The sequence below is a fragment of the Triturus cristatus genome, chromosome 8, assembly GCF_964204655.1.
Source record: "Triturus cristatus chromosome 8, aTriCri1.1, whole genome shotgun sequence".
Classification (NCBI taxonomy): Eukaryota; Metazoa; Chordata; class Amphibia; order Caudata; family Salamandridae; genus Triturus; species Triturus cristatus.
Genome location: NC_140591.1, coordinates 861,289,916 through 861,317,717, shown reverse-complemented (window position 1 = coordinate 861,317,717; position 27,802 = coordinate 861,289,916). Strand labels below are relative to the sequence as shown.

Here is a 27,802-nt window from a genome sequence, read left to right as displayed (position 1 = left end):
TCAAAGATTACTTTATGGATTACTTTTTCTACTCAGAGTGATATGCCTAGATATCACACTGGAACATTTCCTGGATAAAAGGTAAGTAAAGCAGTTTTTAGTTATTTGCATTTTTTCAAGTTCTCATACAAAACCAACTCCGCACTACAGCGGTGGGGTGCAGATTGCTGAGGCCCATTTTTATCTAATGGGGGATAGGGGGCCTCCGGTTGGTGGCTGCTCACGAGCAGGCTACAAGGTTGTGGGAGCGAAGCTCCTGGTGTTAGGCTCAGGGCAAAGGGGAATCCGAGTTAGCACCCAAGGTACACCGGCAGTGGCGGCTGGGTGCAGGGTGCGGTTTTGTGTTGGGTGCCCTGTTATTTTCAATGGGGATTCTCTGTTAGCAACAAAGACTGCAGGCTCGGGGATGAAGAGCTTCTGGAGGTGACCACCGGTTGGAGAGGTAAGTTGGGATGCCTGGAGGTGCTGGGACACCGTGGGTTGCCGTGGGGGGTCAGGTTCAGGGTAGTTTTTAGGCATCAGGTTTTTCTTACAAGCTCCAGTCGCGGTTGGGGGGATCCTCCAGAAAGAGGCTGCAGGCTTTGCTTGAAGATTCGAGGCAGGTCAGAGATCACCAGATCTCAGGTCTGGATCGCTGGGCAGACCATCCTGTGGTGCTGGGCCACTCGAACTCTGGCCGTAGATGTTGGGTGCAGAGTGGTGCAGACTCGTGGATTTGGCTGGAGCCAGAGTTTGTGGGTTCACAAATACGGTGCTCACGGGAGACAAAGTCTTTGGCTTGCAAGGCAGGACAGGTCCTTCGGGTTCTTGAGGCTACTCGCTGCAGGACACACCAGGATTTCGCTGCAGCAGGTTCGAGGTGGGGACAGGCCGGTAGGGCTGGGGCCAAGTCAGTGGGCGTCCTCCTCTTCTTAGTTTTAGCATGGTATCTTCTGGCCTTCTTCTACTCTTCTTCTTATCGGGTCTTGTCTGAGGAGGCAAGGTTCAAGGTAGCTCCTAAATACTAGATTTTGGGGCGTTACAGGTATGTAAAGGTTAGGACCATTGGGTCCCTTCCTTGGGGTGGGTACATACCCTAATATGTCACCCTCAAGTGGGGGGGCATATGCCTCACTCTGGTTGGCTAGGTTACCCCATCTGCAAGATGGGGGGACTGAGAGTTGTGCTTCACCTCGCCTCTCCCACCTGAGGAGTGGGGTTGACCAAAGGTGGGCACACCACCCTCCCTCACTTGGTTTTCCCGCTGATTCTCCTGCCCAAAGTGGGGATCAGAACTGGAGGGGGCCAGTTGCTGCAAAGCAGAAAAAGGCCTGGGGTAGCTTACAAAGGGAGCAAGCCTTTGAAGCTTCCCCTTCGTGGACCCTTCCCATCCTGGGGGAGGAGGCTTGGCACCTCGTCCCAGGATATGCATTGTTTCAGACCCCCGATAGCAGCAGGCTCTCAACCCAGGGGTCCAGAAAAATGTCTGGTGGTGGCAGCTGGCGAGCCTGGACACTAGTGTTAGGTCGTATTTCAGGGGGCATCTCTAAGGTGCCCTCTGAGTACATTTTTTTCATTAAATACTATACTGGCATCAGTGTGGGTTTAATGTGCTGAGAAGTTTGATACCAAACTTCCCAGTTTTCTGTAAAGCCATTATGATGCTGTGGAGTTTGTAATGACAAACTCCCAGCACCATATACTCTTAATGGCATTATTGCACGTACAATGTCTAAGAACTGGCTTAGATACTGTAGGGGTACAGGGCTCATGCACCTGTACCCTCACCACTGGTATTGTGCACACCGCTAGAGGGGTGGCTGACCTATGCCAGGGCAGTGGGTTGAATGCATGGCACACAGGGATGTGTGCTATGTCGACTCATCACTTTGTTCTGCACCAAAACATGAAGCCTGCAAAGGCAGTCTGTGTGTGTAAAGGTACAGGGCCTCTAAGGGTGGCACAATAAGTGCAGCAGCCCTTAGAGGACTTCCCTGGCCACAGTGCCTGTATGAAAGTAGGATCTGCTTCTTATGGTTACCCCCACTTTTTTGCTTGATGTTACACTGTTTTTGACTAGTCTGACTGGGTTCCTGCTAATCAGGACCCCAGTCTATCTGCTTTCTCCCTTAAATTGTTACACATGTACTTTGGTACACTCCAGATTGGATACTGAGGTACCCTTATAAGTCACTAGTATATGGTACCCATGTACCCAGGGCATAGGTACCCCAGAGGCCTCCTTTGGGCTGAAGCATGTATTATGCCGCCCATGAGAGGCCATGCAAAATGGAACTACAGGTCTGCTACTGAAACCAGTGTAAAATGGTGCTTGCAACGCTTACATTAGTTATAGGTTCACTATATCTATAGGTCACTACACTTAAAACGTAAGAATCTGAAAGAAACACGTTAGTTAGATTCCTCACCTTAGAATATCCCCAGGCGTCAGGCTGGATCCGGAAAGATTTTTCATCAGCAATACCCATTGTGCGTCGCTAGGCTTCGTCTGCGGCTCCGCGTCCGTCGTTGGCGTCGTAGGCCGGAATGATGTCATCGGAGCACTTAGACGCCGCCCTCGCGCGCTGACGTCAGTTCTTGTTCTTCTTTTTTCCGCGCCAGACAGCGCCGATCCAGGAAGAGCTTACCCCTTAGTCACTTTTTGACTAGAATTTTTGACTCCTTTTGGTCTTCTGTCGACTCGACTCTGGTGCCGGTAGGATGCCTGGTTTTAAGGCCTGTGAATCCTGTCATCTACTGATGTCGGTGACGGACCACCATCGCCGGTGCCTTTACTGCCTGGGGGCCGACCACGATGCGGAGTCATGCCTCGACTGTCAGGCCTTGACGTCGAAGGCTAGGCGGGAGCGGTCCCGTAAGCTTCTCGAGCTTCGGCACTCGGCTCCGCGCTGTTCACGGTCCCGGTCCAGGAGGAGATCCAAGGACCGGTCGCGGAGCCGCAGCCACCATCATCGCTCGTCGGGCTCGAAGTCTTCGGGTAAGTCGAAGCGCTCAAGGAAGTCCAAAAGGCGACACCGCTCTTCGGACTCCCCTCGCCGGTCACGCGACTCGGTCGAGGGTCAGGGTGGTCCCACCCCCGCGGCTCCATCGGAGCCGCAGGAACGCGTCCGTCCCCATACCCGCCAGTCCCTGGGACTGACGCGACTCCGGCGGAGATAACCGCCTTCCTCTCAGCCATGAGGGGCCTGGATCTGCCGTCGACGCCTGCCGGCACGCCTTCGGTCCCACGGGCTCGACTGGGCGACCTCGCGAGCCGGCGGCTCCGGCCCCGGCGCCGTCGACGACTTCGGTCCCAGAGGGATCCAGGCCTGGATCTCTGCTGGTGCCAGTCGACCTCACGACCGGTTCCACCCCCGGCGCCATCCCCGGACGACGCCGCTCCCCGGTTTAGCCCCGGTCCGGGCTCGGCGCCAGTGCGGCACCGCTCAACGCCGCATCCGACGCCGATGGATGAGCATTTCATCTACCGCCCGGCTCCGGTTATTCCTCCTGTTCATCAGGAATCGGATGACGGGGGCGACTGGGAGGGGGCTGAGGATCCTATGGCCAGACAGGCCGAACTTTCACAGGACTGGGCAGATGAACTGGGGGATGCCAGTGGTCTGGACACCTCCCCGGACGCTGGTTTCATCTCTCCTCCGACTGTGGCCTTGGAGGAAGGTGCAGCTTTTTCAGTGGTGCTGCACAAGGCGGCCGACGCCCTTGGGCTGGAATTGCCTGCTGTGGCCGTGCAGTTCAATGATGCACTAATAGACGTTCTGCAGGGCACCTGGTCCAAGCCCTCCACAGTACCTCCTGTGGATCGGAACGTGGACCGGCGCCACCGCCCTGCACCGGGCGACCCCAGTTTTCTGTCCCAACACTCCACCCCCCAGAGCCTGGTTATCCAGGCCTCGACTTCCCAATCCTCCTTCCCGTCCGCTCCTCCGGATCGGGAATCCAAGAGGCTGGAACAGTTCAGAAAGAAGCTGTTCTTTTCCCTGAGTTTGGGACTGCGGTCCTTGAATACCGCTTGCCTCTTGGACCGTTATTCCCACTCTCTGTGGGATACGGTGGAGGACGTGGTGCCCCTGTGTCCGGAGGAGGCCCTGTCACGGCTCACCCAGGCACTTGCTGACGGGCGAGATGCAGCACGGCATGCCATACGGTGTGGACTAGACACCACGAACTCGCTGGGTCGGGCGATTTTGACCACGGTGGCGCTTCGTCGCCACGCCTGGCTACGGTCCACGTCTTTCTCGGGGGATGTCCAGAGTACCCTCATGAATATGCCCTTTGATGGCACTCGCCTCTTTGGCGAGAAGGCGGATAGTGCGCTGGCTCGTTTCAAGGACTCCCGGGCCACGGCCAAGTCCTTGGGTCTCTCGGCCCCACGGCCGCAAACTTCCGCCTTTTGTCCCTTTCGTGTCCAAGGAAGGGGCGCCTCCTCACATCCGCCTAGCCACCGGCCGCAGAACCAACCTGCAAGCGGTCGCGGACGTGGATTCCGCCGAGGCGGTACTGGAGGACAACATGCCGGTCAGTCCACATCCACCCCGGCAGCATCCGCCTCAAAGCCCTCCTAGTCCGAGCTTTCAGGCCCATTCCACGCCAGTGGGCGGCAGAGTTCGCCATCACCTGCTCCACTGGCGTTCCATCACGTCGGACAGTTGACTGCTGCAAATCGTCCGAAGGGGCTACTCCCTCCCCTTCGAGACGACCCCTCCAGCCATGCCACCGCTGTACCACCGTATGTCGGGGGATCACTTGAATCTTCTATGGGAGGAAGTTATGGCCCTCTTGGCCAAAGAGGCCGTCAAGCGCGTTCCTGGTTCAGAAGTAGGTCGTGGTTGCTATTCCCACTACTTTCTGGTTCCCAAGAAGGGCAAAGGGGGCCTACGCCCTATCTTGGACCTCAGGAGCGTCAACGCCTTCCTCCGGAAAAGGAGGTTCAAGATGCTCACCTTAGCTCAGGTTCTGGCTGCCCTAGACCCTGGAGACTGGATGGTAGCGTTGGACTTGCGGGACGCTTATTTTCACATCCCCGTCCTGCCGGCCCACGGTCAGGAGCACTTTCAGTTCACCGTGCTCCCCTTCGGCCTCACCAGTGCCCCTCGGGTGTTCACGTAGGTGATGGCGGTGGTCGCAGCTCATCTGCGCAGATCAGGGGTTCCAGTCTTCCCCTATCTCGACGACTGGCTGTTGAAGGCGGGCTCACCCCAGGCAGTCGTCTCCCACCTCCAGACTACGGCCGACCTCTTGCATTTGCTGGGGTTCTCCATCAATGTGCCGAAGTCACACCTGAGACCCTCCCAGAAGCTCCTCTTCATAGGAGCGGTTCTAGATTCGACGCAGTTCCGTGCCTATCCTCCGGAGCAGCGGGTCAGGAATATTTAAGCTCTGATTCCCATCTTTCGGCCTCTATCCTGGGTTTCGGTCAGGTTGGTGCTGCGGCTTCTGGGGCTGATGGCTTCCTGCATCCTGTTGGTGCATTATGCCAGGTGGCGAATGCGGGCTCTGCAGTGGGACCTGAAGTTTCAGTGGGCCCAGCATCGGGGCAACCTGTCCGACCATGTCTTGATCTCGGAGGGCACTGCGAAGCAGTTGCAGTGGTGGCTCACGGACCGCGATTGGGTCAGCGGCAGATCCCTCTCCCTACCCCAAACGGAGCACGTTGTAGTGACGGATGCGTCCCTCCTGGGATGGGGGGGCCACATGGGGGAGGCGGAGATCAGAGGCCTGTGGTCTCCGGCGGAGTCTCAGCTCCATATCAACCTTTTGGAGCTGAGAGCGATCCGACTTGCACTGAAGGCATTCCTTCCTGTTATCCGAGGAAGTGTGGTGCCGGTGTTCACGGACAACTCCACTGCCATGTGGTATTGCAACAAACAGGGTGGGGTGGGGTCGTGGACCCTTTGTCAGGAGGCTCTGCGCCTCTGGACATGGCTGGAACATCAGGGCATCACCCTGGTGGTTCAACATCTGGCGGGCTCTCTGAACGCCAGAGCAGACAAACTCAGCCGCCGGTGCATGATGGATCACGAATGGCATCTAAACTCGGACGTGGCGCAAGGCCTCTTTCGGCAGTGGGGAGAGCCTTGGTTAGATCTATTCGCCACCGAAGAGAACGCGCAATGTCAGCAGTTCTGTGCGTTGGTGTTTCCAAGGCGGCACTCGCTCAGGGACACCTTTCGTCGCGAGTGGAGTTGCGGTCTGTTGTACGCCTTTCCGCCTATACCACTTCTGCAAAGAGTGCTGAAGAAGATCAGGCGTGACTGGGCCCAAGTCATCTTGGTGGCCCCAGATTGGGCACGAAGGTATTGGTATCCCGAGCTACTCAGTATGTCAATCGATCCCCCGATACGACTGCCTCTTCGGGAGGACCTTCTGTCGCAGCAGCAGGGTACGGTCCTCCACCCGAACCTGTCCAGTCTCCATCTCCATGCGTGGAGATTGAGCGGCGACAGTTGATGCCATTTGACTTGCCTCCTGAAGTCTGTGACGTTATTCTGGCAGCCAGGCGTCTCTCCACAAAAACGGTATATGCCTGCGGGTGGAACAAATTTGTGGCATGCTGCACAGCAAAGGCTGTGGATCCCCTTTCCGCCCCTCTTTCTGAGGTTCTCCTCTTTCTTCTCTCTCTGGCCCAGCAGGGCTCTGCTCTGGGCACGCTTAAAGGTTATCTTTCAGCTATCTCTGCTTTCTTACGGCTTCCTGATCAGCCTTCTCTTTTCAAATCCCCTGTTGTGTCTCGTTTCCTTAAGGGCATTACTCACATGTTTCCTCCTGTCCCCTTTGTAATGCCTCAGTGGGATTTGAATCTAGTCTTGACTTTTCTGATGTGCGCTCCCTTTGAGCCTCTTCACAATTGTCCCATTCGTCTTCTGACTCTTAAGACTGCTTTCCTGGTAGCTATCACCTCGGCTAGACGGGTGAGTGAGCTCCAGGCTTTATCGTCTAAGCCTCCTTTTCTTTCTGTTCATCCGGACAAGGTTGTCCTCCGGACTCGTCCTTCCTTTCTTCCGAAAGTGGTAAATCCCTTTCACATCGGGCAATCTGTCACGTTGCCCACCATCTTTCCGCCTCCGCATCCTTCGAAAGAGGAAGAGAGGCTCCACCGTCTGGACCCAAAACGGGCGCTGTCCTTTTATTTGGACCGCACCAAACAGTTCCGGGTGGACGACCAGCTTTTTGTTGGATACGTGGGTGCTAAGAAGGGAACGGCAGTACACAAGCGGACCATCTCGCGGTGCGTCGTATTGTGTATAAAAGCTTGTTACTCCTTGGCTAAAAAGGACCCTCCTATAGGGCTGAGAGCCCATTCCACCCGGGCCACAGCGGCGACTACTGCCCTGGGACGGGGAGTCTCTTTGCAGGACATCTGTCAGGCAGCAACGTGGGCCTCGCTGCACACGTTTGCCAAGCATTATTGCCTGGACAGCCAAGTCCGGAGAGAAGGCTTCTTTGGCCGTTCTGTTCTCCAGGACTTTCTGGTGTGATCTTGGTTCGCAGACCCACCACCGGGGTTGGTATTGCTGGGGTATCTATTCTAAGGTGAGGAATCTAACTAACGTGTTTCTTTCAGATGAACAAGTTATTTACCTTTGGTAACAATGTATCTGTAAGAAACATTAGTTAGTTAGATTCCTCACCGACCCACCCATCCTCCCCGTTATGCGAACCGACATCTAGGGTTAAGGCTATCCTTTCTAGGGCCCTAGATTTTTTGGCACCAGTGTCAGTCTCTTGCATGGCTCTGCGTTCCTGGCGCGGACAGCTATGTACAAGAACTGACGTCAGCGCGCGAGGGCGGCGTCTAAGTACTCCGACGACGTCATTCCGGCGCACGATGCCAACGACGGACACGGAGCTGCAGACGACGTCTAGCTACGCGCAAGGGGTATTGCTGACGAAAAATCTTTCTGGATCCAGCCTGACGCCTGGGGATATTTTAAGGTGAGGAATCTAACTAACTAATGTTTCTTACAGATACATCGTTAACGTAGGTAAGTAACTTGTTTGTCACCCCTATAGCAGGCCTTTTCAACCCTGAAGGCAGGGTGCTGGGTTTTTAGTGAGAGGGTGCCCCTATATGAGCAGAGCCCCTCTGCAGCCTTTGGAGACCTTTCTCTCTGGTTGTCTGTGACTCAGCCAAACATATAGGTAGAGGTGCATTATAACCTCGCAGTAAATGCTATCTCGAAAACGGCTGCATAGAAACATATCGTGTTTGTTATCAAACACCTTGGAATCATACCTCCAGACCGGTAACTGGTGTGGGATGTATGATTACACCCTACAGAAGCAAGCTTTGTAGGGTTAGTGGTCTATACGGTGCCAGCCTTCTCGTCCTGGACAGCACAAAATGGACGCTGCCGACCAAAGGCACATTTCTGCCCTCCAGCTGCTGAGCCAAGCTCGAGCAGAGGAAGGCAGCACAATAGGCATCCTGTCACAGGGAGGTGTAACCACTTCCCAGACAAAGATTTAGTGTATTGGGGCTGAGTGGGTGTACTCCGAGAGTGCCTGAAAGTCTGCACTTGGGGCACATTTGGTGTCCCGGTGCATAGTCCAGCTCAAACCAGTTCTGGGAGCCATTGGCTCCTGCTCTGGCGCGAAACTGGACAAAGGACATGGGTGTAACACCCCTTTGTCCTGACCCTGCCCTAGGAGGGTCCTCTGAATCTGCCCAACCCTCTCCCGTGGGTACAAAAGGGCTTACCTGGCTGTAAGACTTTAGATTTTACGTTGACAAGATTCTACAAGAAGAAACCACTGACCTTCAACAGTCTGAACACTCTGGACTTCGCTGTACTTTGGCTGGCGACTGGGCCCTACTTCGTCTCCCTCTCCGTCCAAAGCTTTGTCTGTGCCCTTGCTATACAGTGGAACACTAAGGACGACTGAAGAATCTCCCTTGGAGTGAGGGAGTCACTCCCCTGCAACTCCAGGCACCGTGACGCAACTAACTGTCCTGAGCTCCTGTGGACTCTGAAGATTCCAGCAACACAGGAGGTAGGTTTTTGAAAGTCCCTGAGGTTGATATGCCCTCTCAGCAAGTTTGAGGCCAGTATCCCTCGTGGGGACAGTATAACCCAAACCCCTGTGCACCGCGTCTATTTGCAGTTGCATATGCTTGTTGGCAATTCCCGAGCTTGTGCATTGAACTCCGTATAGTCCTGACCCTAAGCAGTATTTGCACCAAAGAACTCTGGCTTCCTCGCACTGAGTGCTCCGTGGGCTGGTACTTTGCAATCTTGCTCGAGGTCCCCTTACGACTCCTGGTCCATTGGACTGCAGGTCCCCCTGAGGATCATCTTGATTTCTGTTGGGCTTTCCTGGTTGCTCCAGATGTGCCCTGACTCCCCATTGCTTGGTGAGTCTCCTGGACCTTGCTGGTCCACACCGTAACCTGCTTGACCTTTCTGTGTGGGTTGCTTTTGTCAAGGCTTGTGGTGCTCCAGCCAGACACCGATCCCTCAGCACTTGACATCCTTAGTGGGACAGCTCACCTCCAGCTCCTGGTCATCCTCAACATCTTCTGGTCCTCGTGGCTGCAGAGTCAAGCATCCCTTCTTCGCACCTGAAGCACCCGACATTCGTGTACCGAGCCCCTGGTCACTCTGAATTGACCAAGGCTCTGTCCCCTTTGCTTTCAGGTTTCTTCCTCCCAGAATCGAGGCTTGGATTCCTCCGGACCCTTGTCACCTTCACGGCAATAGTACTTCTTCACGGCCCTCCATTGAGCACGACATCGGTTTCCGACACCACTCCAGACCTATGCACCCGGCTCCTCTGGGATAGATAACTCTGGTACTACAGTATCCACGGGTGGGGTGGCTCTCCAACCTCTTAAGTTCCAAAGGGTTTGCTGGAAGTCCTCCTAGAAGGGTACTTAAACTTTACAACTGTGACTGCGACTTTCTCATAGAATTGTACGGAGCCCGCGGTTGTGTTAGCACACTGCACCTGTCCTCCGTTGGGTCCCCATCCACCCACGTTGGGTGGTTCCTTAGCGTCCCAGCGATTCTACGTGCTCTAGACTGTGTCTTGACTCAAGTTGTGATTGTTATGTAATACCACTGTTTTAGTATATGGTTTGGTCCGCTCCTAGAGCCCACTGTGTATTGTGCTACTTACAACTGTTCTATTGATCTCGTATTGTGTGCTTTATGTTCTGTCCTCGTGTAGAGGATACTAGAGAGTGTAATGTTAATAAATACATATTTTTATATAACTACTGTGTGGCTCTCCCTTCATTTAGTCAACATAGGAGGTGATAGTCTGGTAAAAAAAAGCTGCTTTACATTCCTTCAAGATTAAACCTGAATGCTGGTCTCCACAGCTACCACTAGGATAGCTTTCTAAAGGTTATCTTTGACCTCATACATCATAAGGGGGTCGTTTGGAATGGTGCAAAGTGCCCACTTTAATTAGTGGACAGCATATACCAGACCAACTTCTCACAGTGCCCTTTGTACCTGTGGTATCATTTACAAGGGACTGACCTGTGGCCAAAGAATGCCAATTGGGTTTTGTTTTAAATGCAATTAAGGGAAAGAGCATAGGCCCTGTGTACCTGTTTGGCTGAAACCCAGGGCACACTCAGTCAAAGTACATCAGCAGTTTAGCAAAAAGTGGGGGCAACCATGCAAAAAGAGGGCACTTTCTTACAGTATGGCTTCACCGTACCCCTATAATGTCTAAGGATAGACTTAGACATTATAGGGGCACATCGGCTCCTGCAGTTATGCCCTCATATGAGGTATAGTGCACCCTGCCTTAGGGTCGTAAGACCTGCTGTAGGGGTGACTTACTTATGCCTCTTGTAGTGCTGGTAGGCTTGGCACACAGGTATGTGTGCCTGGTCGACCCTTCACTTTTGGCAGAATCCAAACACGCAGGCTGCAGTGACAGTGTGCATGGGTTTGGTGAGAGGTTTCCTAGGGTGGCAGAATACACGCTGCAACCCTTAGAGACCTTCTCTGGTCACATGGCCCTTGGTGCCGCTGGCACCTTTTACAATGGACTTATATGTGTGCCAGAGGTGTGCCAATTGTGGAAATAAAGGTACAGTTTTGGGAAAGAACACAGGCACTGTGAACCTGGTTAACAGGAACCCAGTGCACATTCAGTCAAAGATACATCAGAGTCAGGCGAAAAGTGGGGGGTAATCCTACCAAAAGGAGTTCCTTCCTACAGGGGCACACACATGGACAATGGTGGCAGAGGAGAGCAGGCCATGCACAGCAAGCTACGCACGGAAGGTGGGAAGGGCAGTCACAGCACAATGGACCATGCAGAGCTGGAGAAAGGAGGCAGGGGCATGGATCTCGAATAATAGAAGGGGGTACGTGTAGGAGCAACAAGCTAATCACAGAGGGTAAACAGGAGGGACAGTGGCAGCACATCCATGCGAGGCAGGAGGAGGGGGCAGGGGCATGGACTCAGACAACAGAGGATAGGGACAGCAAGCTGACCACAGAGGAAAGGCCTGCCTGAGAAGGGACATCACACTGATGTATACAAAAAAGTGATAGATGGAATGCTTGAACTAATCTTACCAACGGTAAATACACAGTGCCACATCCCAGACCGTTGTTATTTTGCACATTATGCCACCTTAGTTTAAACCTGAATATGAAAATCAGTCTGAATCGCCATGCTATGTCCTCCCTGAACCAGAACAGAAGCAACCCAAGACTGTTGTCACCCTTATTAGGGCTCACCAGTCTCGCCCAGTGCTAAACTCTCAGATCACTGGTTACCTTGTAGCATCAAAACTTTATGTGACCAAAACAAGGTACAAATGATTATCTGAGAGAAGATATAAAATCCATGAACATTAGATAGTTCATAGAAATGTCCTTTTACTCTTCGAGATGAATGCTCAAATTGAGAAGTATCTTTTCATTTGACTTGATTCGTCATTGCTTGAAAAAAGCATAGTTAAAACTAAGTTATTGTTCTGGCTCAAAATCACAAAACCTTGCAAGTTATAATTATGGACGCACACACCACACATCATATTGTGCCATTTGCCATGGTGTTGCCTTCATAGTTTTTTTCTTTGTTTCTGTTCCATTGGCAAATTGGTATGTTGAGCATGGTGTGGTTTGTATGGTCGTTACCATAACTGAAGGATTTCAGTGGCTTAACTCATTGAATCAAAACCACACACACACATCTAATGTCTGGAATCCCCCCTTGGCTGATATTTTATTTTAACAACCAGTCTTCACTTATAGGGCCCGGCCTATATGAAATTAAACAGACACTGTAATTTGCAGGTTTAATTCTTTGCTGGGCTATTGTTGGATATTCCAACATTGTGCCTCTGTGTCGGCCACCCTTACTGCTTCATAAAGTTGCTTTATTGTTTATTTACTTTCCCCAGGCCAGTTGGCCCTCATTCAACGTTATAGCCTGTACTACTGTATTCACTGACATTAAGAGATGCTAATATAACCCTCCATTGGGTCCCTTCCGTATTTTTTCTTCAAGAACGTTTTCTTAATCTTTTCTTATTTCATGCTGACACTGTAAGTGATTACTGGTGCGTGAAAATTCAAGGGGGTTCCTGTAAGAAAGTGTATAGGAAACACTTTCAGGATAGAACACTGGATTGCTAAGAAAGAAGATTTCAGTTCTAGTACTGTATAATTGAAATTCTTGGAGAACTGTAATGATCCGTGGTGGCACATTGTATGTCTCGTTTGTCGACCTAAAATCGGCCTTTGATATGATTTCTAGACCGAAACAGCGGAGTATTATTGGCCGACTTGCACATGCCCCCACCAATGTTATCTCTATTATTTGCCCATATGAAGGCATTTATGCACGTATAAGATGGGGAGGAGACCAGACACAGTTGACAGTAAGAGTACCAGTCTACAAAGGCGTTCAACAGGGACGTGGCTGGCATCTACCCTGTTTTCACTTTTTATTAATGACATTTGTGTCCATCTTGGCTAAACTCGAGGCAGACGTTCCATTGTTGGCAGGTTTTAAAACTCCAATTCTTTTATTTTTATTTGCTGATGACACCCTGTTGATTTCCAAGACCTCGTCAGGCCTCCAAAAACCTTTGGATCATTTTAACGAATTCTGTGAGGATCAGGGCTTGGAAACTAACCCTTCAAGGACTAAGGTGATGTCCTTTAGGCAGCCTAAATCTTTTAAGGGCAAACCAATCCTGGGAGGAAACTCTCTTGAGCAAGTTGACTCCTTTACATATCTAGGGGTCACTTTTGCAAAGGGTATGTCTTGGCAACAGCATATTAGCAAGGCCATAACCAGTCTAAAGCAGATCTCTGGCACAATACTTAAGGAGTTTTCAACATCCTAATCTAAACCCATTACTCCCACACTTCAAATTAATGATGCCAAGGGTCTGGGCTCAACCCTGTATGGGGCTGAGCTGTGGGGATTTGCCAAACATGATGACATAGCTAAATTTGAGAACAAGTTTCTCATGAATTTGACTTCCCTCCAATCTAGTACCCAATTATACCCATTGTTTAGTGACCTAGGTGTTACAAGGGCCACATACAAAATGTGTATATGGCCACTGTTGTACTGGTGTCGCTTGTGGACCACTCCCGAGCTTGCACAATATACTGATAGCCTGAGGGATGTCATGAAGGCTGACCAATTTAACTCACTGCCATTGCTTTCTAATATGAACTCAGCTTTGTATTCACTAGGCTTTCATGATTTGAGGAACCAACCTAAAACATCTGTTTTCCCATCCAAAGATGAGTTCAAAATGAAATACTGGTCGCTCGTGGATGATGATGTTGTTCGGAGGTCAGCCAGTCTTAAGCTGACAAGTGCCTGCATGGACATCCAGATTTGGTGTGGGCAGGAACTATTCTGGGATCTAGTCATGGTCCCATTGCATTGAAACTTTGTTTCCAGTTTTGTGTAGGTACCCATCTTCGTAGGTAATTCACAGCAGGTTGGAAGGGTGAAGGAGGTAGCACTTGCCCTTCATGTGACAATTAGAAGGAAAGTGTTTCGCACTAATTGTTTGGTAGCTCAGGCTTTTCATCCACCCAGCAGAAATGGCTGCCGCCAATATTTAGGTCACTAGGCATACGGAATCACCCTCAGATCAGACTCTTCTATACGACTGATCATCCCTGTTGCAAAAATTTAGGGAGTATTGTAGGTTCTATGCAAGAAAGCCCTAGGCTGATCACCTGTCTAATGAGTTAACTCTCAGTTTGTCTTAGATGTGCCCAACTAGGTTATTTCTTCTAATACCCCATTTTAATGATATGTCAGATTTATAAATGTTGTTCATAACTGTATATAAATATATATCTTATATGATTTTTGAAAAATTGATGCATTCTTTTAACTGTTTCACTGTGCACATTGTTGTGTGATGGATTCTTCGTTTATGGCCCTGGTGGCCGAAATAAAAAGTTTTTGACCCTGAAATTGTTGTGTTGCAAAAATACCACATTTCTATTTTAAGTGCTCATCTCAATACCTAAATCTTTTCAGAGAACTTTATGTTCTTGTGATACTAGGATGGGAGGGACATCATCATAGATCACAAAATCTGACTGTTAACCCTTCTAATTTCTCACTGCAGAGTTCTTCCCACAAGAAGGAGACGCTGGTGGCGGTAAGTCTAATTTTAGAAGTTGTAGAGAGAACAATTTATTAATATTAGATAATGTTGTAAAGAATTATCTAATTTTTAAATATTTTTTATGCAAGTTTAGATGCCACAATTTTTGTTGTTGTAAAGACTATCTTAAAAGTGGTCTTTATTTGAAGTTAAATAGCAGTCTAGGTCACACATTATGAGCAAAGATCACATAACTAATATGTCACAGTCTTCCAAAAAGTAACATAATGCAAAACAAATCTGATTGGGGCATAAAAGAGACAAACTTTGAGACAATGTAATGTAGGTAATTGACCGAAACAATTGATAAAAAACTTCTTACTTATAGTTTGGACACCTAGATATACATGATACTTTCAAGAAACGTGTGACCAGTTGTAAAGTGTTGGGCATCCAAGTCGGTCCTTGATGGCCTTTGTGGGTATCCACAGGTAAGGAAAATCCCCTCTGCTAGACACTGTGCTAGTACACCACTATATGTCAATAAATCAATTAGGGTTTGTAAAGCGCGGCTACTTACCCGTGAGGGTCTCAAGGTGCTTGGAAGGGAGGGGTGGCTGCTAGTCCGTATGCGCTTAGGTGTCTAGTCAAAGGGCCAGGCCTTGAGGTCCTTCCTGAATTGGGTCAGCAATCGGGATTGTCTAAGGTGGGTAGGCAGGGAGTTCCATGTCTTGGTAGTGAGGTAGGAGATGGATCTTCTACCGGTTCTTGTCTTGTCGATCCGAGGTGACTGGTGTGGATGTGGATTGAGAAGCGGTGGTTCAGGTATGCTGGTGCTACATCGTGGAGGGCTTTGTAGGCGTGAGTGAGCAGTTTGAAGGTGATTCTTTTATTGATTGGGAGACAGTGGACTTCTCAGAGGTGTTCGGAGACGTGGCTGTGGCGAGGAATGTCGAGGACCAGTCTGGCTGTGGCGTTTTGAACATTCTGAAGTTTCCTGAGGAGTTTCGAGCTGACAAAAGCATAGAGTGTGTTGCTGTAGTCGAGTCTGCTGCTGATGAGTGCATGGGTGACTGTTTCTCTAGATTTGGTGGGGATCCATCTGAATGTCTTTTGAAGCAGGTGGAGCATGTGAAAGCACAATGAGGCAACAGTGTTGATCTGATGGTTCATTGTGAGCGAGGAGTCCAGTATGATGCCGAGGTTACATGCATGGTCTGTGGGGGTGGGCAGGGTTCCCAGGATGGAGGGCCACCAGGAGGCATTCCATGCTTAGGGTGAGAGTCCTAGGATGAGGACTTCGGTCTTGTCCCAATTCAGTTTGAGGCAGGTGCTCTTCATCCAGGTGGCAACAGCCTTCATTCCGCTGAAGACATTGTTTCTGGTGATTGTTAGTCTGTTGGTGAGGGAGAGGATCAGTTGTGTGCATCCGGCAGTGCCTTCAGAGGAAACACATGTCAAATTGGTGAAAAAGCATAAGCTTAAAAAATGCAACAATAACTTGGCAAAATAAATTAACTGTTGTTGTACAGCATTGCTAGGAAAAATAAAGTCCCTATCGTTTTCTTACACATAGGAGGAAACAATACTCTCCAAGAATTCAACTTTGTTTGATTCGAGTACCACCCTCTAGTTCTAATTATCAGAGAACAAGCAAGGAGAGGACCACATGTATATAAAAGGTATCACAAAAATTTATTAAAAGATTTGTTTATCTTTTAATACATTTTTGTGATACCTTTTATATACATGTGGTCCTTTGCTTGCTTGTTCTCTGATAATTAGAACTAGAGGGTGGTACTCGAATCAAACAAAGTTGAATTCTTGGAGAGTATTGTTTCCTCCTGTGTGTAAGAAAACGATAGGGACTTTATTTTTCCTAGTAGTGTTACTCTTACCCTGTCCCTTTGCTCAGCAATAGGGTGACTCCCTTTTTGTTTGAAAAGTTGTACAGCATTGTCCATGACCCACAGAAAAGGAGGGGAACAGAAGGAGCAGACATGGTAGAATTCCAGAACAGAGACACACACACACACACACACACACAACCACACACACCACACACACACACACCAGACAAAGGGGAATCAGGGACAAATATAGACGAAAGAAGACAGCAATCCAGTTGCAAAATAGCCAAACCATTGCAAACCATAGATCAGTTCTTGATCAGGCTTTTAATACTCTCCGTGGTATCACCTGACATAAACCTCCTATTGGAAGACATCCTTTATCTTGGTTTGGGACATTTTGAGGGAAAGGAGCAATGCAAGTGCCATCTTGGAATGGGAGCAGTTTGGAAGGAATTACCTCATCCTCCTTGGCATCAATATGGCAGACTTAGTATATGTAGTCCTTCTTGTATTGAAGTCACATGCACTCTGAGGAGAGGACACATCATGCTGCAAGTGGTCCCGTCCAGGTTGGCACTTTGAGGAGCTGTGAAGGATGCTCACCAGTAACCATCTAGGATAGGGTGAACATCTTTCTCAGAAAAAAAACATAACAGTCATTTGTTTATATTCTGCTATTTTGGAAGGGCCAAGAGTAGATAGATGAAAAATATTTTGCATAAAATGTTCAATATGTTTTTGTAACATGAAATGTATCCCTCTACTTGCTTTAATATTCATCAGCACTTAATTTTGGAATCTCTCAAATCCTTTTAAGTGATTTCTTCATTTGTTATGACTTTAGGTTCGCAAAGGAAACAAATAACTCATTTTGCACCCTTTCCCAAATGTTTTAATTGGCATGGACATAAATATACAGGATAGGCCGATAACATACCGTCCAGGTGTCAGTCCCAGAAGGTGTTGCCAGGACTCCTGGGCATTAGCAGCACAATGCAGGATCCCTGATGCGATGCTGGTTATCCGGGGAGAGGGGGGAGGGCGGGAGGTGGCTATTGGAACTCTGTGTAAATTAATTGAAGCATGGGGAAAAATACTTAATTTCTGATATTGAAATTAAGTGTTCATTTTTTCTTTTGGGTGAGTTCATTAGAGTCGTCAAACAGTTGCATGTAGGCGGTTTCAAAAAGCCATAGAATCTGTTTATCAAATTTTCCCTCCTGGGCTGTATTTAATGTTTAGTAACTTAGTTGCAAGAAACATAATAGATTTACACGTTGTTGTCAGATACTGCTGAGGAATATTGTGGGATAGTATTGATTACACAACCTTGTGTAAAGGAGGAACCCAGTAACTCGGCATTATGAAAATTCAGAACCTCATTTACTTTCATTTTTGGATGCCACTAGGCACAGTAAGTGACAAATTGAAGTTATTAAATTAACCTGTTAGATCAAAAGGCTACAGGATTGCCCAAGCAAACCTCATGACAAACCTAGTAAGAACATTTAACCCATAATGATTTGCAGTTGTCAGTAAAAAAGCTGACTTTGAAACATTGCATTTTCCGTTAACTGGAATGTGGGTTGGATAGACCACTAAACCCCAGGCCATGGGCCTAATGTTAGTATGTTCATTTCCTCTACCCTTGCTATCTTTCTTTTCCCTTAATTGTCCTTAATTTCCCTTGCATTTGCTGTCACTAGATGGGAGGGTTGATGGAGATTCTAGGGACCTGAAAAGAAGGAGAATGGGGTGGTTGTTTGTACCTGAACATGCAGCCTTGTCTGAGTCTGCAGCAATGCCTGAGCCTGCAGCACAGTGTGTGCTTGTTCATAGCTGCCTGTCTGTTCATGCACAGCAGAACTTTGTCTTTGTGTGCGCTGATCTTTTAAATCTGAAAAACAATCTCGGGTTTTGGCTAGATGGCAGCAAGGCCAAGCCTAATATCATCAATAAACAAAGAGGTGCCAATGCTGCACTTAACTAAACTAAATCTTGAACCAAGTGTATTGAATGAAAAAATGCCACTATCAACCACTTTTTCAGTTGGATTTAATCCAAAGCGTTTTTTTCTTTTTTACAATAATTCTCTGTTACAAAAACATATCTTTACAATTAGAAAATCTCAAAATCAACATGGACCATTTTTTCACACACCCTACCACTTCACTTGAGTAACACCACCACTAACATACCACAATCATCCACATAAAGTTCTCAAACTCACTGATCAAACATACTCACTCAACACCATTTTAAACAACATAATTAAATACAGTAAATGGACATCAAGGCCATCTTCAAACATAAAATTGACATGATTGTAAAAAAACTGCACTCTGTTTTCTGTTATGTAGAATAGATTGGCCAAAAGCGATAAGGTTTATGCGTTTCGAATCCCTTCTCATGCGGGGATTCTCATCAGGACCAACACTCGCTGAAAAAAAACAAAGACAGAGCTGTGTTTTACTAAATGACCCAAAACCACTGACTTGTAACCGCACTGCTTCTGCTAACGTCTTACCTGTGGCTAAATGCTTGAAAAAACTCCAATGATATTTTTAGAACAGACCCTCGACCTAAAAACAAAATCATAACAATGTCACCGCGTCTCACTTTATATTCGTAGCGTCAACTATTTTGTTAATATCGTGAGAAGTCAGAAAAAGGTCTTACTTGGGAGCTGGTTTGGTGGTAAAGTACTAATTTTTTGAGGGAGTTTGCACAGAAGAATCTAAAAATGATGAGAATTCTTACATTAGAATAATTGTGTAAGAAGACTAAACATACTGTGCAACGGTGCATCGAAAACGTCACCAATGAAATACCTTTGATAGAAATCTGTATTCGTGACCACGGATATGGTAAAGACCTCGGAATTCACTTGCCTCGACGATCTAAATGGAACGAAGGAACGAAAAAAGGCGAATGTGCCGTTTAGTTAAATCTTCAGTGACGGGTGTAGCGTCTTTCCACTTTCTGGTCGACTCAAATCCTACAAAGCATTTGTTCTTGCCTTTAGGGAGTCTTAATCCCTCGCATTATTCCGGACTCGCGCTGGAAGCCCGGGTTTGTTTGAATGACGAAAATGGTTTCCGGCGCTTGCTTTGAACATCACGCATCTAAAGCGCGACTGGAAGAGGGGCTCATGGGAGTTGTGGTATCAAACGGGGTTTTTTTTAAAAAAAAGGAAAGATTGTTGTTGCCTATCTTTATGTAGGCTAATCAGCATTTTATGGCACAAGGAAGAAAAATATCTGTATTGGAAAAATGACGGCAGTACACTGCAAATTTAACAGTATAAATGTCCAGATATTTAAAGGCGAACAATAGACGAAACTGTACGCTGTGTTACTTTCTTTTTCCAGACATATTATATTCAACAGAATGAACTGTTAGCTTGGCTAGTGCATCATTTGCACAATTAGAATATGCCTCCCAAATTTATAGATCTCCAAAAAATTCTTTCCAACCAAATGGCTAAAGTGTTCGCAATGCTTCTTTCCTTAATCTGGAGGTATTAGACATATATACATCATGACAGGAGAAGTTTGGCTAAAGCATCGTTTGGCAGATGGAAATGTGAATCACAGATTAAAGATCTCCGAGAGTTCATTCAAGCCATTGACTGACATATTGAATTTTATGATAAGCATTGCTTCTCGTTTTAATAATTTCAAATCCAAGTCGCTGCCACGATATTCCTGTTTGACTTTTGAAATAATGGTCCATCTTAGTTCCTTTTCTGTATGGTTTTTTAAATGCCAATGATTAACCAATGGTGCATTTTGAACATTTTTTCGAATTCTCGATTTATGTTGCTGGATTCTATACCGTACTTCTTGATTAGTCTTTCCGATGTATAACTTGTTGCACGGGCAAAGGATTCCGTAGGCAACAAATTTGGATTTACAATTCGAAAATGTTTCGTGTTTCCAGTGGATTCCATTATGTGTAAAGAAATGTCCTTCTATGGTTGACTCACAACATACACAAGTACCACACTTATGATGTCCTTGTATTGGAGGAAGGCCAACAAAGCTTCTGATAGTTATACCTTTTGTTTTGGGCAACGCTGCTCGCACTATCTGATTGGCAATGCTTTTATCTTTTTTGAAAGCAAATAGCGGATCTTCTTTTAATGTTATATCCAGATTCTTGACCAAATGCCAGTTTTGATTAATAGTCTTTTTCAACCAATTGGATGTTGGGCCAAAGGTTGACACACAGACAATCCTGTCTGTCTTAGATTTGTCTTTTTTTTCTAGTAGAGCCTCTCGAGGGGTCCACCAGGCTCGCTTGATAGCTCTCTTTAAAAGCTTTTTGGATATCCTCGACTAAGGAGATTGTTTTTTAGATTATCTGCATAAAAAAAATATTCATCTTTGAATGAGCAGTTTTGTCTAATTCGCAGAAATTGTCCATAGGGCAAGTTCTCTCTTAGACTTCGTGGGTGGTTACTTGAATAATGCAAAGCCTTATTCCTGTCTGTTTTTTTCATGTATAGCGTAGCCGCTAAGCGACCATCAGTAGAATAGACCTCAACATCTAAAAATGGCATTTTAGATTTGGAGTAATTAAGACTGAATTTGATGTCTGGTGTTCTGTTGTTTAGCCAAACGACAAAAGCCTGTAGTGTTATCTTCTTGTCCTGTCCAAATCATAAAGACATCGTCGATGTAGCGGACCCAACTTCCAATACAATCTGCGAAGGGATTATTATTATGCACAAATCTGTCTTCATATTTTGACATGTAAAGGACTGCTAATTCTGGGGCAAAAGGACATCCCATTTCGACGGACTCTAATCCGATTATAATCCTTGGGAATCAGTGCCATCCACGGCATCACGGATTGGATCTGCCCTCCCTATCGTCTGGAGAGCCCTCTGCTATCCGTTTGAAGCCTGCAGCTGCATCTTACCTGCGTTTCTGCCTCCCATCGTGATCTGGCGGTAGGTGGTGGATTCCACCGAGCCCTGGCCTGGCCTGCGTGCAGTCGCTGGGGACTGCCTCCACGTGGGTGTAAGTGATTCCAGCCTCCTGCGTTGCCATCAGTAAGTCTGCCTGCCTATCCTTACTTGTGTCAGCTGCTTGTCTGCGCCCTGCTGCTGCCTGCTCACGTGCTTGACTGTTGGAGTGCCTGGGGCTCTTTTGGACATATTGTGTGGGGGCCACTATTGTGGGTGCTGAACACGGGGCCCTGCCTGTTTCTGGTGTCGGACGGGCCCAGGGAGGTGCTTACACCCCCCTCCTTTCTGTGTCCTGTGGCTCCCAGTGCTTATCCTGCTTCACGGACATTGATTGGTTGGCAGGCTGGTCGGCATTGTGCGCCTACTGTGCGGACGTTTGGCAGCTTGGTGGCACGACTTGCGCCCTGAGACTCTTGGTGCTGGTGCCGTTGCGCTATTTGCTCTCACTATTGACCTCACGCCACCCCCCCTTTCTTGTCAGAGGGTTGACCTGGACAGGGTTGATAGTCTCCTTCTGGCATTATCCGCCGCAGCTATTCTTGGCCTGCATACATCTGGTGGCTTTTTGGATTAGCCATGGGGCGCACAGACAAGCAACAGAGCAAACTCACTTTTGAAACCAAGCAACCCCCTAAATCCCACACGCCATCCACGTCGGAAACTGAGCCCGATCTTGCGCAGGGGCCGGGAGCCCGGCTGGAGCGCATGATGGTGTCAATGAGGCAGAGCATCCACACTATTGATGCCAAAATTGACAACTTGAATCTATATATGAACACAATGGCATCCAAGTTGGATAAGCATGGCGCGCAGCTGGCTGAAGCCGAGCAGCGCATCTCCACAGCTGAAGATCGGGTTGAGGCGCTCGGTACTTCCAGTGCAGGCATGGAAAAGCTCTTGGAGATTATCTGGGCGTAAAATGAGGATATTGAGGCCCGCTCTCAATGAAATAATCTACGAATTACGGGAATTTCGGAGTCGACCAACACTGGGCCCATGGAGCTGTATGTGGAGATGCTACTTACCTCTCTGCTAGGGGCGGAGCACTTCTCGAAGGTTTTCATTGTTGAAAGAGCTCACCACTCCATGGCTCCCAGGCCTGTCCCGGGGGCGCAGCCACGACCCATTATAGCCTGACTCTTAAATTATCAGGATCGAGACACTGCGCTGCGCTTGGCGCGTGAGAAGGGCGGCCTGAACTATCAGGTAATGAAGGTGGAGCTCTTCCCTGATTTCACAGTGGCGGTGCAACAGGCGCGCAGGGAGTTCCATGCGGTGAAGAAAAAATTGCAATCGCTCAACATCCCCTATGCAATGCTGTTCCCTGCGTGCCTGCGCATTCAGCATAATGGGAAGGCCCGCATCTTCCTGTCACCTAAGGATGCACTTCAATATCTTCAGCAAATGAGGGACACTGACTCTGATGGTTGAACGGCAGAACTTGGTATCGCATCGCAATGTTTGTCATACCCTTGTCTTGCTTGTTGCTGGTTTACCGTCCACACGTGTTAGATTTGATTATTTATATTGCCCAGAGGTGCAAGTTTCAGATGTCTTATCCTTTCTTGTTATGTCTGCTTCGATGCATTGCTCTATATTATCTCTGTCCCTTGAAATGGATTGATTGCTGAACTGTTGTGGGGGTCATGAGGTCCTTTGTCGCAAGGGTAGTGGCAGTGGTCACTCGGCTGTGTCTATGGCCGGTGTTAGATGGCCTAACGTACTTCGTCTCGGCCTCTAGTGATAGTCAATGTTTATGGTCCCAACGTCGACGATCCTGCCTTCTAAGAGGATCTATGGCGAAAACTGTATAAATTGCCTCCTTGCACTGTTATCTGTGGGGGTGATTTCAATGTGGCCTTGGACCCTGATATGGATAGGGTGTCTTCTGTGGATCGGCCACCTAAGCGGGCGGCTACAGCTCTGCGGGATGGTATGTTGACACTTGGGCTAGTGAATGTTTGGCGTTTATGTCACCCGTGTGCCAAGGAAGGTACTTGTCACTCGTATGCTCGTTCTGCTTGGTCCCGTATAGATTTTTGGTTGCTGACCTGGGACGCAAATGATTGGACTGTGCATGTTTCTTCACCTCCTGAGGCGACAAGCCGGGAGGCTCTCTTTGCACTCTTGCCCTGATAACTTTTAAAAACTTTAATTTTTGTGTTACCTGTTTTAACAGGATTTTAACCTTGTGCCTTGTTTGAATACTTTGCAGCAGCATTGCGCTTTGTGCTTGGCGCTCGCATTCCCCACTGAGCCCTCATTGTAGCCCGTCCTACCTTGGAAGGTGCTTCATTGCTCCCGCGACCAGTCGCTCTCGGGCGGCTCTCAGTTGAGCATCGACGCTGAGAGCTCGCTCCCGGAGAGGTGACACAGGTTTTTGGCGGCCACTTTGGGGGTATTGGAGCGCGCAGATGCGCTCTAGTCTACTACTTAAGGGGATGACGTCCCCTCCGCGCAGCGGACGCGCATTGCGGACGGGCCGGACTCAGGCCGGAGTCATGCCGGAGTCCTGCCCGTCTGCGCTCGTCAGCGCGAAGGAAGCGCTAGGGGCTAGGGATGCTGCCCGGCGTTCTCTCTCCCCATCCTGTTCCCGAAGGTACTCAAAAGACTTTCTCACCTCTCTTAGACCTCCTATGTTAAAATGTCATCACAAGTGCACTCCTGCACACTTGTGTCGTGGTGTGCATTGTATATGTCTGAAACAGTCGGCGCTAGCCATCAAGATTCAAGACACTAACACTCGCTTGAAATCAGGGATACAAGAGCCCACATCTTCTCCGAAAGAATCAGGCTACCTTATTAATGCCCGTTCCCTGGTTAAAAACAATATAGCCTTTAGAGACTTCGTATCCCAAAGAAAACCCTTTTGGGTCTTCGTAACGGAAACGTGGGGTTCGGACTCAGCTGGCCCTGATCTGCTTAATGCTCTCCCTGACAGCTATACTATGGTAAGACAGGACAGAGAGGGCCGAAAAGGGGGCGGAATTGGCATTATATATAAGACTGCCTTTACCTGCCGTACTGAGTCTCTTCCCTCTCCTCATAACACTTTTCAGGCTATGTTTTTCTCTCTCAGTTCCTCTCCCTCAGAAAATTTCTGAGGGATTCTTATCTATAGACCTCCAGGCCCCAGATCCTCGTTTTGTTCTGACCTTTTGGAAGTTATAGAGCCTTTTCTTAACAGGCCCTCCCTTACTATTCTTGGGGATTTTAATTTCCACCTGGAAAATAGTAATTCCAGTGATACATCATCTCTTGTGGATCCATTGGCCTCTTTTAATCTACTCCAAAAAGTCTCTTCTCCCACTCACATTGCTGGTCACACATTGGATGGGGTGTTTACGAATGATTCTAGGTTAGAGGTGTGTCCTCTTCTTCCTCTCTCCTGGACTGATCATTATGCAGTCTCCATGAAATTCTCTTACCGTACCTCTCATGCTCTCAGAAAAGACACTAACTGCTGGGTGCAGAAGACAAATTTCCGGAGCCTGACTGACCAATCCCTGGGCCCCTTTATTGCTAACTTTGAGTCCTCTCCCTCACAGGATATCGACTCATCAGCACGGGAACTTGCAAATACCACCGCGAAGGCAGTGGACTCCCTGGCCCCCCTTAAATCAGTATACTGTGCTAGGAAACGCCCTACGGCCCCTCGGTATTCTGACTCCCTTAGAACTCAGAGGCAGGCATGCAGGAGGCAAGAAAGGCTTTGGAGATCCCAGCCCGATGCCGAAGGCCGGACCATACATAGAAAGCTTCTTAAAATCTATAAAGCGGCGGTGCTGGATGAAAAACAATCCTATTTCTCCAACCTCACCTCCTCTCTTACCTCCCCCGGAGACTTGTTTAAAACTGTGGACACCTTATCTCTCATTCATCATCCTGACCCTATAGTCCCTTCACAAGAACTCTGTGATCAAATCTCCTCGTTTTTTCACACTAAAATTTTAAATATTCACACAGCCCTCCTGGCAGACAATCTTACACAGCCTTTCCCCTCGGTTTTGGGTAATACTGTTGCCCCTGCGGAAACTTATTCCAGTTTTCCTCCTCTTACAGCCCAGGACCTAGAGAGACTTTTGGACTCCCTCAAGTCAGGTTCGCCTCTTGACCCCTGCCCGCTTAAAATCTTAAAAACTTGTAAGGCTACCTTAATGCCCCCCATGCTGGCAGTCATGAATAGGGCCATATCCAGTGGGACTTTTCCATCCTCCTGGAAAACAGCCATTGTAAAGCCCCTTCTGAAGAAGACCACCTTGGATCCTGAGGCCTTAAAAAACTTTCGCCCCATTTCTCTGCTTCCTGCCCCGGCCAAGATGTTGGAGGCCCACCTGAATTTCCATCTTAGCTCCTTTCTGGATAAAACCTGCCAGCTTGATCCATCTCAGCATGGTTTCAGAAGGGAGCACAGCACTGAGTCAGCCCTTACGGTGGTGGTTAACAACATCTGTTCCAAGGTCGATAGGGGTCAGACTACGCTGCTGATCCTGCTCGACCTCACCGCGGCTTTTGGCACCCTGTCCCCCTCCATCTTGGCCTCCCGTCTCAGTGACATGGTGGTGGAAGGTCTGGCCCTCAGTCTGCTTACCTCCTTCCTCAGTAACAGGGAGCAAAAGGTCAAATTGGGTGACTTCCTCTCCACTGCTAAGCCTTTGCATTGTGGGGTCCCACAGGGCTCTTCCCTGAGCCCGACTCTTTTCAACGTTTATGTGGCCCCACTTGCTAGGCTTGTTAGATCTTTTGGTCTGGAAGTACTCTCGTACGCCGATGACACCCAAATTATGGTCTCCCTGTCTCAATCCATTGGATCTACAGCCCTAAATTTTAGGAACTGCATGGAGGCCGTGGCAGGCTGGATGACATCTAGTTTCCTAAAATTGAATGGGGAAAAAACGGAGATTCTGGTATTCGGGAGTAATAACAAGGTGTGGTCAGCCGACTGGTGGCCATCGACTCTGGGAATCTGCCCCCAGCCCTCCCTGGCTGCCCGTAATCTGGGTGTCCTATTTGACACCTCTCTTACCTTTGACAAACAGGTAAATAGGACGGTTTCCACCTGCTGTGGGGTTCTAAGGGTGTTGAGAAAGCTCACCCATTACCTCACGCCCGACGCCCGCAAACTAGTCTTGGTTGCTCTTTTATCTTCGCGCCTGGACTATTGTAATGCCCTCTACCTCGGGATGAACAACAATCTGGTCCACCGGTTGCAAGTGGTTCAGAACGCGGCAGCAAGGTTCGTTGTTAATGCCCCTAGGCGTTCCTCGGGAACCACGATCAGGAAACATCTCCACTGGCTACCGGTGTATGCCAGGATAAAATTCAAAACTCTGACACTTGTTCATCGGGCTCTCCATGGCGCAGGGGCCGAGGGCATCAGGTCTCTCCTGTCCTACTACACCCCAGGCAGGGCTCTGCGATCCACCAGTCTAAAGTTGTTAACCGTCCCCCGGGTTGTGAAGGCAAGGTGGGGAGGCAGGGCCTTTTTCGCCCTTGCCCCCAGACTTTGGAATGAGCTTCCCCTTGTCCTTAGGAATCAGGAATCCCCTATTTTGTTTCGTCGAGCACTTAAAACTCTGCTCTTTTCTGAGGCCTATCCCTAATGTTTCTTTCCTGCTACTTGACTGATTGTTTTTACATCTTCTGCGCCTTGACGCCCTTGGGCAAAGTAGCGCAATACAAATCCCTTATCAATCAATCAATCATGTGGAGCATTTGCCTAGGACACTCTCTGATCATTCCCCTGTGCACATCTGCCTGGCCTTGCCTGCTTACACTAACCCTCCCTTTCAGTGGTGGCTTCAACCTTCCGCCTTGCTGGACTTGGTGTTCTGTGAGGGTGTTCGGGAGGCTATCACTGACTACTTCGCGCAGAATACCGGCTCGGTCGATGCGGTGGGGACACTATGGGAAGCCTTCAAGGTGACCATACGTGGGGTCTGTATCGGACTCCAGGCAGGAGTTCTTCGGTCGCTCAGTGGTATAATGTCTGCGCTGGAGCGTGAGCTAAAGGTGTTGGAGCGGAAGTATGAGAGCACACCCGACCCGTCTGTGTTTATTTATTTATTTATTTATTTGCAGGTTTATATAGCGCTGGAATCAACTCCGGTTGGAGTATCTCTGCGCTTTATGGAGCCGGTAAAACAGAGGAATAGAAGGAGCTAGATCTTATTTTTAAACAGTACAGTTTTCAGGAGTTTCCTGAAAGTGAAGTGTTCTTTACAGTGTCTCAAAGAGAGGGGGAGTCTATTCTACAGTGTAGGACCCGTGATTGATAATGTTTTACTCCCATGTCTAGATTTCTTTGCACGGGGAATCACCAAAAGAAGACTGTTGCTGGACCTGAGCGGACGAATTGGAACATAAGGAACAAATTTATTTTGAAGGTAGATTGGCCCTTGTCCATTAAAG

General features: G+C 48.5%; 1 protein-coding gene and 1 long non-coding RNA gene across 3 annotated transcripts in view; one reads left to right on the top strand and one right to left on the bottom strand.

Moving 5' to 3' along the window:
* LOC146805185 (uncharacterized) overlaps nucleotides 1-19,486 on the bottom strand; it is a 150,156-nt gene extending 130,670 nt beyond the window's left edge. The window contains exons 1-5 of one of the 2 annotated variants that reach the window (XR_014967802.1): nucleotides 19,248-19,486; nucleotides 19,096-19,153; nucleotides 18,944-18,998; nucleotides 16,874-18,856; nucleotides 15,144-16,002 (exon numbers count right to left, since the gene is read on the bottom strand). This is a non-coding gene — a long non-coding RNA (uncharacterized LOC146805185). Of the gene's footprint in view, nucleotides 1-14,804; nucleotides 16,003-16,873; nucleotides 18,857-18,943; nucleotides 18,999-19,095; nucleotides 19,154-19,247 lie in introns of those variants that run through there. The other variant, XR_014967801.1, reaches the window with a different exon arrangement.
* The window catches only part of LOC146805184 (uncharacterized), a 1,401,767-nt gene that overhangs the window by 1,296,894 nt on the left and 77,071 nt on the right, over nucleotides 1-27,802 (top strand). Inside the window, exon 17 of the mRNA XM_085622379.1 lies at nucleotides 14,585-14,617. Within this exon, the coding sequence (XP_085478505.1) occupies nucleotides 14,585-14,617 (33 nt within the window). The remainder of the gene's footprint in view (nucleotides 1-14,584; nucleotides 14,618-27,802) is intronic.